Source organism: Ambystoma mexicanum, chromosome 1q, assembly GCF_040938575.1.
Source record: "Ambystoma mexicanum isolate Mex_15411 chromosome 1q, UKY_AmexF1_1, whole genome shotgun sequence".
Classification (NCBI taxonomy): domain Eukaryota; kingdom Metazoa; phylum Chordata; class Amphibia; order Caudata; family Ambystomatidae; genus Ambystoma; species Ambystoma mexicanum.
Window position 1 is genome coordinate 814,145,371 of NC_090922.1, and position 15,264 is coordinate 814,160,634.

The following is a 15,264-nucleotide window of genomic DNA, read 5'->3' on the forward strand; positions in this document are numbered from 1 at the left end:
CTAACATTACTGCCTTGCTCACTATCCTATTTCTGCTCCACTTCTTGCCCTCTGCCTAGACATCCCCTCTGCCTCTTTTGCCCCCTCGTTCTCCACTGTGCCTTTTCCCTGTGCCTCCTCTCGGGCCCGCTCCCATTCTGATTTCTTCCACATGTTCACGTCCTTGCTCACTTTGCTGGGCATTTCCTCCGCCCGTCACATGCTTTCCCCTCTTCGTTTGTGCTCTTCTCCTCTTTCCTGCATTCTGCCACCCCTTTCTTCCTCTGTTTCTTTCTCTTGTGGTTTGCTGGTTTGCTCTTCTCGCTTCTTTTCTTGGCCAAACTCTTGCTCTAGTTTTCCCCCCTCTGTTTCACTGCAGCACATCTCTCTCTCTCTCTCTCTCTCTCTCTCTGTTTTATATGAATAATTTCCCGCACTCTGTCCTGCACTGTCTCTTCTGCTTTCCTTCTTACTTCTACTTCTCAGTTGTTTTCCTCTTACTTTCTCCCTCTTCCTCATACCCCCCTTTCTTCCCATATCACACTCTTTCTTGAGTTTATTGTTGTTACTTTCCTCTGGTCTGCTCTTTTCTACCTGTTTGTCGCCACCTATTGCTTGCCATGTTGCTCCTTCGTTCACCCTGTTTCTTTTCCTTTTCCCGTTCGTTTACGGTTTCCCGCCATTTCGCAAGTCCTTACCTACTCTTTCCCTCTTCCTTTCTCGCCGTCGCTTTTTGTCCCCTTTGCTTCTTGTCCCTCTATTTTCGGTCCCGTTGATCCATCATTTGCTCAAGGCCTTTCTTTTTTTTCTTCTCGCCATGTCATGCAATCTCCCCACTGTCCCTTGTCGCCTCTTGCTCTCCTGCCAGCCCTCTGACGTCGGTGGCAGGCTATTCCCTAACAAGTTTATTGTGACTTGCTGTTTGCAGGCGTGAAATGCTGGCACGAGGTTCGGAGGGGGGCATACAGAACTATGCATGGGATGTTTGAGATGCCATAGGCACGTTCCGTTGAGGGGGGCATAGCCCCAGGCGACCTGGGTTTGCACCGCCAGTCCCCGGTAGGGCACGCAGAAGCAGAACGGAGAAGTGCTGCTGCCGCTGACAGGAGGGCAGAGCCCTGGGTGTGCTCTGCGTTGTGCCTGAATGATGTCCAGGGAATGGACACTGCGCCTCCCCCTGTTCCCTGCGACTCCAGATATCAGAGCGCAGTGACGGCTTGCAGCACATCTGCGCTTCTCATGCAGAACACAGGGTCGGGCCCAGGCGTCTCATTGGCTGCTCTGCAGGGGCGTGGCCACTCGGCGGGGTATAAAGAAGGGCAGCCCGTCATCCTTCACAGACAGAGGAGCCTGGAAGAGCCCTCGGTGAAGCTGCAGCGACTCGGGACTTCAGTCACAGGAGCCTGGACGTCGACAGTCTGCACAGACACGGGAGCTCAGTTTGCAGAGGGTCTGCACGCGAGATTAACTCCCACGGATTAAGCCACCCGCACTCCTTCCTATACCTAAACAACACCCGGCACCATGTGCAAGGAAGGTCTGACGGCGCTCCCCACAGTCTGCATCGAGAGGTAAGGGAGACGACAGCCAGACTCAAGAAATGAAGGGTGGAGTGACTGTAGTTTGAAAATAATGCTAAAACAGAGAAAGGGGCTGAGAAGACAAGTACTGGTCACTTTCTGTATATCAATGAATTATCTTCTCGGTGTGTGAAGCAATGTTTTTCTCTGCTGCACATCAGAAGAGCTGACTGCATAACGGGGTTGCCCAAGATCACAAGGTAGCATTGCACAGTGAGCCACACGCCGCCAGCGCTGATTTATTTTACCCCTTGTGGGCTGAGAAGAAGGCAGACTTTGACGTGTTCTGGCCGGGCATTCTGTGTGGGGCTCCAAAAACAATGTGGGGCGGCTGTGAAGAGCGCTCAGTTTGCATCGGCTCACTGGGTCCCATGCGAGAAAGCGTTGGTGGGGTTTTGACGCCCCAAGTCCATATGAATGGGGCCCCACCGCGCCTAATCTCTTGAAAGCAAAGCAGCGGGGCAACGAGCGTATTTAAAATAAAATGCGGGTGGGACGCTGCAAAGGCCAGCCACGCATGTGCTACGAGAAGGGGGGGGCGAGGCGGGAGGGGGGGGGGTGTCTAGGGAGGAGAGCAGCTCTGTTGGGAGAAGGTTTTCAATTTCCGAAGAATGTGGAGGCGATGGGGAAACTGGCGGAGCGCAGGGCGAGAGGCGGTCTAATAGCATCACAGAGACCGCTCGCGAGAGGAAACAGCCTAATGACTCCCCAGAGAAAGCAGCGGAAGGGGGATGTGTAATCCCATCACACTGGACACCTTCCCATTCATTTGGAGAAAGAGAGGGGGGGGCTAATGCCAACCGAAGCACAAGGAGGCGGGGGATAAGTGGCACCGTCGCACCCCAGGAGCCGGGGTGGCTAACACCATCACACCCGGGCATCACAAAGACCCCAGGATGTGGGTGGACCTTTCTGATACCGCGCAGAGAGCTCCTTCCCGCACACACAGGCCCCCCCCTTTTCTGTAACCCCAGCCGATGGGAGGAGACATGGGGGTTTCGGCCCCGGTTTCCAATTCACTGGAGAATAAACAAGAGCAAAGCGCTGTGTACGGCACACGCTTCTCTTGCATGGACCGGAGGGGGCATGGGGGCAGGCAAAAGTCGCTCTACCCAAGCCCCAATAACATGAATCAAAGCCGTGGATCATGGCGTGAGCGGTCCAGTGTTTATTTGTTTATTTATTTAATTGCATTTTTAAAGCGCTCGCATAGCCCGGGGGCAAGGAGGCGCTGTGTTGTCTGCTGCCCACAAGAGGCCAGGAGTTGCAGGGGCCTGTCTGAGGCAGCACGTGGGTGGGTGGGGAGGGTGGGCGTGGGGGCGGCAATACACTGAGTAGAGAGGCCGCCTGTATAGTAGAACTCAGGCCCAGCAGTCTGACAGCTGAACGTCGTATCGTTGCCTCCAAGTGGCAGTTAACGCTCATGATTGTCCTTTCTCTATTTCTCTTGCAGAGTGAAGGAGTTTGGGGCCCGCTTGGCAGTCTTGCTTCAGAAAACGGAAGCAGTGCTTGAGCCTGGCAAATGCAGCCAGAACAAGCAGAGGAGCAAGCACAGGTAAGGCCGGGCCCGCACCTGCTCCTGCACCCCATGCTACGCCCCCACGCTACGCCCCCACGGCCCCATTGCAGGTATTTCCCCTAGTCTCGGCCTGCCTCCTCTAATGCTCTTCTCGTTCCCTCTCCAGACCCTGCCTGGAAGATGTGCTGAGATGGAGGGACTCCTTCGACAATCTGCTGAGTAGCAAAGGTGAGCACGAGTCACTGTCAGAGAAAGAGGGCGGGTTAGTAGACTGGGCAGGGTTTGGTGTATGACTGGGGACACTGTGACACCAAAGCAGGGCTGCGCGGGTTGTGGATCAATGAAACGAGACGGACAGACCGTAGTTTGGACAGGCTGGGCGAGTGCAGTTGTGGAAAGAGTAATGTCCAGAGCTGGTTTGTGTTACATGTGACCAGGTGGATGGATATACCTTGTCCACACAAGTTATGTTATCCAACATGTATACTGCGCCCATCACCACCGTAGCAGTCTTGCGGCACCTGGCCTTGTTTGAACTATTGGAACCATGCCAAGGGGTCGCCAGACCTTTGTGGAAAGGAAAGGGAGGTTTGGGGAAGAGGTGATAGGAAAGAGAAACTAGACGACAGAATGACCAAAAACAGAGAGGAAAAACAATAGGGATGAGTGGGAGGTGATCGACAAAGAAGGCAGCTAGGAAGGTGTTTTACAGTGTTGCGTGCGCATAGGTGGAAGAACTGTGCCTGAGGGTAGATGTATATAGATGGGTGGAAGGTAGCTATGGAGGCACCAGGTCTGCTAGGTAGCTATGGAGGCACCATGTCTGCTAGGTAGCTATGGGGGCACCATGTTTTCTAGGTGGTGGTGCGTTACCTATGAATATTTGAGAGGCAGATGGGCGGTATAGAGGTGAATGAATTGCTAGGGTCTGCGCAATAGCAGTAAACGGATGGAATGGGATTGTGGACAGGGGTTGGGTGGTTGGAGACATGGCATGGTGGAGGGATGGATATGACAGTGATGCGCATAAAGGTAGGGCATGATCAAGGGGATGTTCTCTTCCTATGCAGGGTGTAAAGGTCAGTAGATGAGCATGCCTAGGAGGGTGACACCGGGTGAACTGTAGGTTATTTGGATGGATCCAATAGAGTGCGGCATATGATCTGTTACAGGATGGTGTTCATAGGGTATGCATGGGGTGCAGATCACCCGAACCGAGGCCAAGAAACGAACAAATGGAGAGAGCAAGGTTAGATGATGGACGTGCTCTCACTAAATGCTAGATTACTGAAGGGATGGAGCGAGCCAATGGAATGGGTAGGCAAATGACCCGAAGAATGATGGGAAAATGTCGACTCTCTAGTGGGTTCTATAGACTGGTAGCTGATGATTTTTTTAAACCATGGGATGGTCTATGGGACTAAAGGAAAAAGAATAGAAAGATTTTAGTGCCACGAAACCAATTTGGTATTTGGACTATTAACAGATGCTGCTATGCCATACTAGCCGTAAGGGGCGACAGGATATGTCATATTATGACCAATGAGACGGTGGGATGCAGCTCACAATGATCAATGGGAGCATAGGAAATAATGATGTTGAGTGGCATGAGGACTCATTGCACGTTGCAGAATATTCCTCTTCCTCCCTAACCACCCTCCCATCCTCTTCTGCAGATGGCCTCGCTGCGTTCTGGGCCTTCCTGAAGACCGAGTTCAGCGATGAAAACCTTGAGTTCTGGCTGGCCTGCGAGAAATACAAGAAGACGCGTACCGCTGCCAAACTTCCCTCCCAGGCGCTTAAGATCTACCAGGAGTTTATCCAGAATGAAGCCCCACGCGAGGTGAGTCATTGTGCGTGAGTCGCCAGAGAGTTAACGGTGAATGGTATGGGGGAGTGTTCCTTTACTAGTCTTGTATGAATTTGCCCAATACATATGGTGGAGTTAGAGATGTAATGGGGCAGGGAAACCTCTCTTCATGCAGGTAGAGCGGGGCTTGTAGGCCACTGCATGAGAAAGCGGCAGGCGTGTTGCTATGGATGAGGTGGGAGATTGTCCGAACACATTATATGCAATTCCTTTCTCCTAGTAACCGAATCTCTTCTGTTCTCGCAGGTGAACATCGACCACCACACCAAGGAACTCACCCAACGTCAGCTGGCCCATGCCACCCACCTGTGCTTTGATGTGGCCCAGGGGAAGACCTGGGTCCTCATGGAGAAGGACAGCTACCCAAGGTTCCTGAGATCCGCGCTCTACCAAGACCTGCTGGACCACGCCACGCAACATGGTGGAGCCAAGCCATCGCACACCTGAGCCTGAGTCTGCCTGAGGAGTTGGGCTTTGGGAAATTGCAGCGACGCGACGTATCTGGCCTGCGACGGAGGCAGAATCCCTGAGCGAGCGTCTGAGAATGCTGGAAAAGAGGGCTGCGCGGTGGTTCTCCCTGGACTTTACGGTGGACAGTTTACACAGAGGTGGACTCGGGTGTAGTGCTTTTATTTTGGACTGGGGTACTCGGATCCCACAATGTCTGCATGCACCGTGTGTCCCACGGGACTGTCCCCAGTGCTGGATTAGGGCAGTGCAAATGAGTTGCGCCCGGTTGCCTGCTCCCGGTTCCTGGGTAAGGAGTGGATACAATGTTGGTGGAAAGTAATTGTGTGCATGTGGCCTATGCGTCGTTGTACGACCCCTCCCCCAAGCCACATAAAAACACTTTTATGGCATGTGATGGTTCTTAAGCATTGCCTGTTCAACACAGAGTGGTTGGAAGTGCAAGTGTGCAGAAATAAGGGGGTGGGGAGCTAACACCCATACAGACCCTGGCATCCCTGGTGCAAGAGACACCCCGCCTCTCAGTGACCTCGAAACGCTCCCAAGGCTAATGCATGTTGCTGTGTGGCAGAACCATCGCACTGCCCCTGCTTTTTGAGTTGTGGCACTGCAAAAAATAAGTGTGCGAGTGTGAAAGATGCGTGCCACGTGTACCAGTATTTGGGCACAGGCAGTCTGAGGACTGGTGCCTCGCTAATTCCTGCTGCACTGGCCAGCGTTTCTCCTATTGCCCACGCCGCCACATGTGACATCTGTCAACCCTATACACTGCACAGGACTCCCTGCTTTTCCGATAGAGGCTGCTGTAAATGTGACGTGGAACATATGTATTTAACTATGATACCGCGCCAGTGCCACTACGAGGTACCAAGGTCTTATCGCTGGAACGTTGTCCAGACTACTACTGGGTTTAAGGGGTGACACTCACGGCCCTCTGAATGAGACGAATTCCCCTACCGTCGCCTGTATATAATGCGTCACTGGATATTTCGCAGAGTTGCATGGCTATTTTGGGTGACGCTGCGCCTGGATCATTCAGGGCCTGCTTCACGCAAGCGTGTTAGAATGACGCAATGCCGCAGGAGAACGCGCTGTGAAGCAGGCCCTTGGTGTTTACGCTGGCCAGTGTGCCCTGCTACCGTGTGGTTGGATTCAGCGAGGCATCCTGGAGCCCTGGTGACTTTGGCTGCCCCTGAAAGAGGTCCCTCAGGAAACATGCACCTTCCTCAGTCGAGGTTCATTGCGGTGTCCATTTATCAGGTTTCCTTCTCCACAGCACTGCTGGGATTTCTTATTTCTCCTTGGGGTTTCTTGCTTCCCTGCTATTTGTGTGCCTCTTATTCTTAATTGACGCTACTTTCTCAACTGCCATATTCAGTATTTCCCTTATTCCGTTGTGAATGTATCCACTGGGTCACATTGGTTGTATTATATTGCGCTTCTCACCATCCACACACAGCCTGTCTTTTACTCTGTCCTGGTGTATCTTTCGCTCCTTTGAACCATCGTGATGGATTGGTCGTCCGATGATGAATAGGACAGCAGCACCTTTACCGGCCACTTTCCCATCAAATAAGTAATTAGATAGTTATCTGAAGTTATTTTACCTTCAAAGTGAAACCCAACGCAAGTGATGGATGGTGGATGTCGGTGCTGGAATTGATAAAGTACTCTTATTTTAAAGATGGTGCCCAGTTTGGGGATTATCACGGAATTTGACCCAGTCCCAAGTGAGGGGCGTTGACCGAAATAACACAAACTCTGTTTTCAATGTATTTATGTGTGTATTTATTTATTTATTTATTTAATAATACCATGCTTTTTTTCTACATCGTGCGACCAAATAAAAACCGTGAAAAAAACTTGTTTTGTGTTCATTTGACATGTTAACAAGAAGCATAATGGTTCCCCTTTTTGATTTTTCTGCAAGAGGGTCTAATGATGGCTAATACTTGGGGCTCCTAGAAGCACTCCAGGATATGCCCCATGACAGTAAGTGTGTGTGTATTTATATCGTCTAGCTCACAGCGCAGACTTAACAGCTCTTCTGATTGGACAGAGGTGGCAAATACAAGAGAGGAAAGACTCAATACTCAATGGCTCTGATTCATGGAATTCTTTGCCTGTAAACCGTGGATTTGCCTGCCATTCTGCCCGCAAATCCCTGTTTGAAGAATGGGGATGTGCGGGCAGAATTGCACGCAAATCCCCAATTTACACGCAAATAAGGCCATGAATCGGCAATGATTTTAGAAGGCATTCGGACTCGCTTACTATCACAATATGCAACAGAGAATGGCATTTTACAAACATTGATAATAAAATCGTTTTTCAATTATTTTCACATATAATTCACTTATATAAATGAATGAAAATTGCCAGCTCCGGATCTATGTGGAACAAGCAATGGCAATGCCAATCGTTTGGGCTTGTGTGGGCATGCGCAAGATATTTGCTAGGCGCAGCCCTAGTGGTATTAGCTACCCATTGTTGGTAGCAGGTGCAAAATGGAAAGATTACCTGGACATGTAATAGCTGTGCCTGGCAAAAAGCCGAAAACTGATGCAGAAGCCAAACATGTTGGCTCTGCCACTGCTTGTTTTAATCAGGACTTCAGCGAAGGACACGCAGAATGCTCATAAATCGAGTGGCTGAGGGCAGGACTAGTGAGACAGCAGGTGTCCCTCCCCGTGTCATTCCTCCCCAGCTGTGCTCTGACCCCAATGCGAGCGACACTGAATAGTCCACACTAAAAGTGACACGAAATAACTGCAGCCTTGACTAACGTGGGGGGTGCGTGTTACCATGCACACCTCCAAGGCGCAGGCGGGGGGGGGACATTAAGCTGGCACCTTGTGAACAAAACAAGGGATCCAAGAGGGATGCATTAAACTAATCATAGCCAGTGCAGAAGCCCCCCAGCACAACCATCCAATAATATAAAATTCTATTGACAAAGGGGGAACAATAACCCACATTTCATTAAAGGGAAACAGCAAACTCAATATTGCTTTACTGAGTGAATGTAATCACAATATAGTCTTAAAAGGTAATACATAAAAACAGTTGATTACAACACACACATTAAAAAATGCTAAGTATAAGTATTTGATCTAAGAATATACATGATTTTAATATTTAACCTTTACTCTTACACTGCATACAATGAACTCTTCATTAATATGAATTTGTTAATTCACCCATATGTAACTTTGCTTATGAATTTTCTTTAAAAAACATTTAATTTATAAAATTCTAGGTGCAACAAATTATCTGTATCATCGATCATACATTTCAACATGTATGTTCATGGTTAATGGATCATGTCTGATATGCCCTGTGACGACATTCCTCGGTTTCACAGAATAAGGAGGGGAGTGGGGGGGGGGTTATATCCATCAGAAATGCAATGTTTAAGTATGGTCAGTTGTATTGGATTAGCAATCTGTGTTGGGCATACAATCCCTTCTACCCTATCCAGTTTGGGGCTGGGGCTGTAATTGGGATTTTCCCTCTTGTCCACATGTTTCAAAATCCTGCAAGTTGCTGCTCCGCTCCACAATGTCTCCCTCAGGACTGGCTATTGCTCTGCGCACCAAAGAGCTTGCACCGCAGTGTATAATGCACAGCACTACTGCACGCACATGTTCACAACCCCAGTAACATTCTTCCAGTTTTTCTCTAGACTTCTTATATATGTATACACAGTATTTGGCTTACCAATAAACTCACCCTTGAACGTTGGTGCTGTTTATCAAGTTGCCCCTCAATCGACAGGGCCACTTACCAGAGGAAGTGAATAATAGAAACCACATGTCCCCACGTGTGTTTTTCTGTTGGCTGAATATTTGCAGAAGGTTTGTTGCATAGAGCGCCCGAGTCGCTGAATACAGTGATGAGGAGATGAGGTATTTTGATTGGGAGGCTCATCTCTCTCATTGAACTCTGGCCATTAAAAAAGAAACCGTTTGATGGGCCAGGTGAGTGTGTACCTGCATTCAGTCACACACCTGTATTTTCTCACACCCGCTCCATCAGTTCTGCTAACAGATCAAAAGTTTCCAGCCAAACATCAATTATTATGTGCTGTGCGAAATCGAGATAAAAGTCAAAACAAGATAGTAAATCCCCTTATTACTCCAGAGGAATTAATCAGGATCATTTAAATCTCTTAATATATGTCCCGTGCTTCCCTTTGATTTTGTGGTGAAACTCGCTGTAGAAGCATGCAGACGCGTCTGTATGCATAACCACTTTGGCTTTCATGCTGTACATTACTCCAAAGATGCAATGTACATACGTCACCACGCCACACGATTCACGGTGGGTGGCCATGAGTTACACCACTGAAGGGTCAAACTTGTTTTTCCACCAGAACAAGTTAAAAAATTTGACACTCCCGTACAAAAGGGAACACATCCCAAAACATAACAGTAGGGATCAAAATCCCAAAAAATTGCATTCCCCACTAAACTGGTTGTGTACCGATCACCTGACCATTGCTGCCCCATTGCTGCATGCGCCACTTGTTCCCCAGAATTGCTCCAAAACGGACACTACCACCCGCGTAGGTAACCTACTCCTCTCCCTATTGGATTTGGTTGAAGCAGGCCACACTGATGTCCCATCTAAGCCGCCCAGGATCTATAGCGACTCCCCTTCATCTCTGCTGTCGGGCACACCCTGTGGTTCCCTTTCCAACCTGCCATTGATCGTGCAATTGTCCTTTAAAAAGGGTGACCCTTTGGTGTAATTTATACGAAGAGCAGCCACCTCATCCCACCTTCAAATAACCTTGACTTTATGTGGTTGGGGCCCGTGCAGGTCATTCCCCCCACATTGGCAACAGACACACTATCTGTGTTTTATGAAGCACAGAGCCCTTCGCCAGCTCCAAAAGCATCTGCTATTCTGACTCCAAGTCGTTCATTGGCTGTAGCCTCTCTCATGGGGAACTGTGAATATCTATGTTTGATACCGGAAGCACGAGGGCCGTCTCTTCATCACCAGAAGCATTTCAGAGCTCTGTTAAGGCTCCTCTATTGATTGTGTGTAAGTGAACACCTGTGTGTGCACGTGTGTGTGTGTGGGTCAGGGGGGCCCGGGCACAGTGTTTGTGTCCGAACAGCGGAGAGGTGGGGGAGCAAAAGAGGGTTCAGGAGTGGAAACCCCCTGATTGGAACCAGTGAGGGTGGCTACCAGTAGGGATCAGGGGATGAAGCCTTGTGACATTTTCATAACTCTGCCAGTTGGAGTACACACAACATGGGTCATTTCTCCCTCGATTTGTTTCGGATTCAGTTTTTTTCTGCAAATACCATCCTGAAACACAGGGCCCTCTCCTTGGCATAAGACCCACTCCTGGAGCTTTGCTTCTACATCCGAGTCAAGACAAACTCTGAGAAACACCTAAGGGTTTTGCTAGGTCTGGAAAAGATCAGGGGCTAAGCTAATGTCAGGACTGGCATCACTTGGGGCAAGATATAGCCTTTTGGTTGTAGCCCCTGAGCTTCTATCCGGGGCTACAACCAAAATACCCTGGGCTATAGTGCCCTTAGCCCCCCCTAGCAACGCCTCTGCTCTAAGACTAGAATCCTGAAATGCGGACTAGAGAGGCTCAGGAAACCTATTTGGACTACTGGTTGGAGTAGACCAGCTAATCCTTACTTCAATGAGGGATCATGTCAGTGTAGTCCTAGCATGGATCACTCCCTGCTCCAGGATCATTTCTGATCTACAGTAGTGGCCTCTTGGCTCGTCATTCTGAATGATCTTTACTTTCCTGATTTAGGATGGACCTGCCTCTGTGCGGGGGAGGGGGGCTTTGACATGTGGGTGCTTCCGCCCAAGAGTCCGATTTCCTTCCGGCACCATATACCCTCTAACTTCACTGTTGCACAAGTTCACAGGGATTTGCCAGAATCCCCAATGCGCCTTCTTTGCTTTGCACTGGATCCCTTCTTTCGCTAGTGCATCTACCTCAATTTGCGTAACATAACAAGCTTCGGCAAATAACCTGAAAAACCTGCTAGCTCTGTTGGATGTGATCGATATTTGCTACGTTTCCTCTTAATAACATATGGTTATCCGCTCCTTGCTTTTAGCATGATTTAGGTAACGGGGTATGGGGCCGTTCTGCACCTACTCGATTCTTTGAGAACTTTTATGTCCTTTGGGGAAATGTCTGCACTTATTTATTTTTTCACATCTGTTACAGTGTTTCTGAGTCTTGTACTCATTTAGTCCTGCTACAGGGTTGGAGCGGGTCATGGAATTTGATGTACACTGCCTTAAGCAATGGGTCTGAACTCCTCCACCAATGATGGATGCTTCATGTTTTTCCAACTGATCTTTTTCAATACACACACAGCGCATGATATTAATCTCCCAACATGTTTATGCAAGCATCTTGCATCTTTTGCCTATGCTTTTCCACTACACACCCAACTGACCTCTCCCGCCAGCGTCCCTCTGAGAGCGGCTTAGATCCGTACCCTTCTCCGTACCCCAACACAGACTTGGTGCTTCATTTCAAGTTCCTTCCACCCAGTTACAGGTCATCCCACCAAATACAGGGATGCTCTTTTGAGTGGGATTAACTGATTTAAAAGCCTTGCCTTAAGAAAAGGCGTGTTGCAGGCTCAGCACTTTGGTGCTGCATTTATTCATGGTTTATTATCTGAGTGCAGTTGTGCTCCTCTGTCACTGAAATGGCCAGAATGTTTTTGTAGGGCTTAAAGAGTGATACATGTAGTATTATCCTACTTTACTAAATTGCTGTTTTTAGATTAGTTGATGTTTCCACTGTTCACGATTCACACCTTTTCTTTTTTCGCTACTATTATTTTGTGACTTTTTCAATACATACAATGAAAGGAGTTTTACTTCCATCATACAGAGGCTCTATGTGATTAAGACATATACATATATATTCACTGTAAAAACCTTATTAAAGAGACATTATGGTTAATTTGCTCTAATACAAACCTATGAAATTCACTGAAAAAACTTTGTAAAGGGATGTTCTATTTAAGTTGCACTAATAAAAAACCATCAAATTAATTGCAAGGTAAAATCGATAAACCAAAGAAACTCACAAGTTATGGTAAGCAATGCAACCAAAACTCACGCCACCGCCATGGACTGCTAAGACTAACACCGGGACAGCAAAGATCACATCACAAAGGGCGTCATTGATGACATCACTGATTACATCACGTATGGCATTGGAGAAGGAAAGAAACATGATTTTTAGCTTTTTCTGGACATATCCCATCCCATCCGCATCACTCTCCACCTCCCCAGCGATTTTCATTTGTTTGACAAGTGTAATGTTGTGTTTTTTAATATGTGTTTACCATAATGTTATGTTCGCAGACTAGGCGTGCAGTATGCAAATCAAACATGGCGCCCATTTCAATGGTTTTGACGCACTTCCTGTTTTTTATTTGACCTATGATGTCCACACACGTTACACAGCTCCCTGATTGGTCTAGAGGTGTCTATGGACAATGAATCGGTAAGTGAGTCCACGGACCGGACAGAGATATCACTCATATTTTTCATCTACATTTAGGGCATTTTTATACAATCTAATGGACGGATTGACACCAAATTTGCAAAAACACACTTTCAAGACAAGGCCACTGCTCCTCGTGCAAGTTTGGTGGAAATCCGTCCAGCGTTTTGGCTGTAGCCGCAAGCACATTTATTTTCCATTCATGTGTATCCAGATTTCAAAAGTTTTGGGCCCTCCCCCTGTAACTTTGCACCCCCTTCACGAAACTGCACAAAACCTTGTAAAATAAGATATAAGCCAGCCAAAAGTTTCTGTATGTTGGGCAACTTACCAATAACTAGCACAGACCCTTTAATGTTAATAAAGAGCGTGTCCAAAAATGCAAACCGATGGTGGCCAAAAGTAACAACCTGGAAAACAAATAAAGGAGAGGCTATTCGATTTGGAGGCAAGAACAGGGGAAAAGAGAAAAAAGGGGATCATACCGCTTAGCAAATGATAGCATTGCCAGAACAACAGCATCAATAACAGTAATAGAGTGGTTGGGCTGCCTACACTACATTCACCACAAGCGAGCCAGCATGTTATCTATATATATATATATATATATATATATATATATATATATATATATATATATATATATATAGAGTTCATTGAAATTCTGCCCTATTGACCTATATATATCTATGAGGCCTCTTTTCCGAAGAAACCTTCACTTTAGCTGAGAAGGCAATGATGTCCCGAAGCGGATCTCTGCCCGAAGGCCTCCAATGACCCAGTGCCTTTGCTTTGCAACCAAAAGAGCTTTTTAGAGCCACTTATTCAAGGAGGAGTATAGCGAGATGTAGTTTGGAAGAAGGCCGCGTAGGAAGAAGAGCACCTCTCTGGGTCCTGGGGAAGATCCCTCCATGTCCACCCTGACCAGCATATTGCCCAGAAAGAGCAGAGTTTAGTGCATCACATGGGCATGTTAGTCATGACCCACCCTCTGCACAGCATGTCCAGCAAGTAGGAGATTCCATCAGGCCAGCTTTAAGCTTTCCTTAATCCATTTCCTTGCCACACTTGGGCACCCACGAATCAGGGGCTGTGGGGTCATAACAACCATGCTCTAAGCCCTACGTTTTAAAAACTGCTTGGGCCACTCTGGGAAGCAATCAATATGGTGTATTTCCTTACTGGATTATTTGTATGCATTTAAGAGCAGGGTGTAATTTCGAACTGATCTCCCACATCGACTGGGGAAATGCCCTCCTTAGTTGTCTTACTACTGCACGCTTGGCCCCCCACGTGGCCGCCCATCAAGTCACAATCCACCTCAATACAGGTGCCCGCAAATTCTACCGTATCTCTCCAACACTGTGCGGGTTTCACTGGCTCCCATTCGCTGCCAGGTGTATATTTAAAACTTCATCTGTTAATCGCAAAGCAGGCTCGAACAGAATAATTGGCGGGTGAACGCCACACCTCTGGAGGCTCTCGCATCTCACGTAGTGAAACTGTCAAAATGTTGGAGTCTAAGCTAGCTGTCAAGAGAACTCGAAAGCTGTTCTCCTGCCACGCCCAATCATCTAGAACTCAATCTGGGCAGAGGCTTGAAACAACCCCCACCATCCAGGTCTAGGAAACACACAAAATATGGGTCTTTTAACAATAGCTGCTTGATCTACACAAATCCCTCTCCATCCACCAACAGTAGCACGCTAGTCTATAAAATGGAATACCCAATGATCACACCACACAGTTGTAAAGTGCTCTGCTGCTCTTGAGTCAGGTTCATGCTACAAGCAAAACAATGAAAAAATAATGGAAGAGGGGGTCTAGAGATAAAGAGGATAGTGATGAGAGGGTGCGCCTGGTGTTGGAGGCAGGGAGAAAGGTATCTTCTGTCTTTGAAGAATTTAGCATGAGACAGCACAGAACCATCCATTGGCGGATGTCAGTTAGGCAGCTGGTTATGTTCTCGGAGATTGCAGCAGTGAAGGTGGAGGAAGGAGAAGTAGATCTGAGTGTCGTCAGCAAAGAGGTGATAGTTAAAGCTAGTAGAGGATCCCACACATTTGATGTTGTCGCTTGAAACAGACACTCTAGCCCTTACATAATTCCTATCCATCTCCCTGGTAGGAGCTGTTGGAGTCACAGGCTTTTTATCAGAAGGCCTAGTAGAAAAGTTATTTTAAAACATTTTATAACTCCTTTTGTTGGTCAGTTTTTCAGGCCTGCAGGTTTTCTTCTGGACACTCTGGACCACTAAAGGAGAACATTTAATTCATACCTTTTAATCACTGTTACACCCTGCCCTTTTGGGTTGGCAAAGAACACCTTA

At 47.8% G+C, this 15,264-nt stretch overlaps 1 protein-coding gene across 2 annotated transcripts; it reads left to right on the top strand.

Moving 5' to 3' along the window:
• Positions 1-1,298: 1,298 nt before the first annotated feature.
• LOC138537009 (regulator of G-protein signaling 16-like) lies at positions 1,299-7,191 on the top strand. 2 transcript variants are annotated; one of them, XM_069641419.1, is made up of 5 exons: positions 1,299-1,550; positions 3,013-3,114; positions 3,245-3,306; positions 4,755-4,921; positions 5,195-7,191. In XM_069641419.1, the coding sequence occupies exons 1-5, from the start codon at positions 1,504-1,506 to the stop codon at positions 5,393-5,395; spliced, it is 579 nt and encodes a 192-aa protein (XP_069497520.1). In that variant the 5' UTR covers positions 1,299-1,503; the 3' UTR covers positions 5,396-7,191. The 2 variants fall into 2 exon arrangements, with proteins under 2 accessions (XP_069497520.1, XP_069497521.1); XM_069641420.1 differs by lacking the exon at positions 1,299-1,550 and adding an exon at positions 2,533-2,711.
• Positions 7,192-15,264: the final 8,073 nt, after the last annotated feature.

Excerpts from the sequence above, each read along its gene's own strand:
- LOC138537009 (XM_069641419.1), top strand. The coding sequence starts at position 1,504 with ATGTGCAAGGAAGGTCTGACGGCGCTCCCCACAGTCTGCATCGAGAG. Across the intron at positions 1,551-3,012 it reads CCCACAGTCTGCATCGAGAG|AGTGAAGGAGTTTGGGGCCC; the intron begins GTAAGGGAGACG and ends TTTCTCTTGCAG. Across the intron at positions 4,922-5,194 it reads AGAATGAAGCCCCACGCGAG|GTGAACATCGACCACCACAC; the intron begins GTGAGTCATTGT and ends CTGTTCTCGCAG.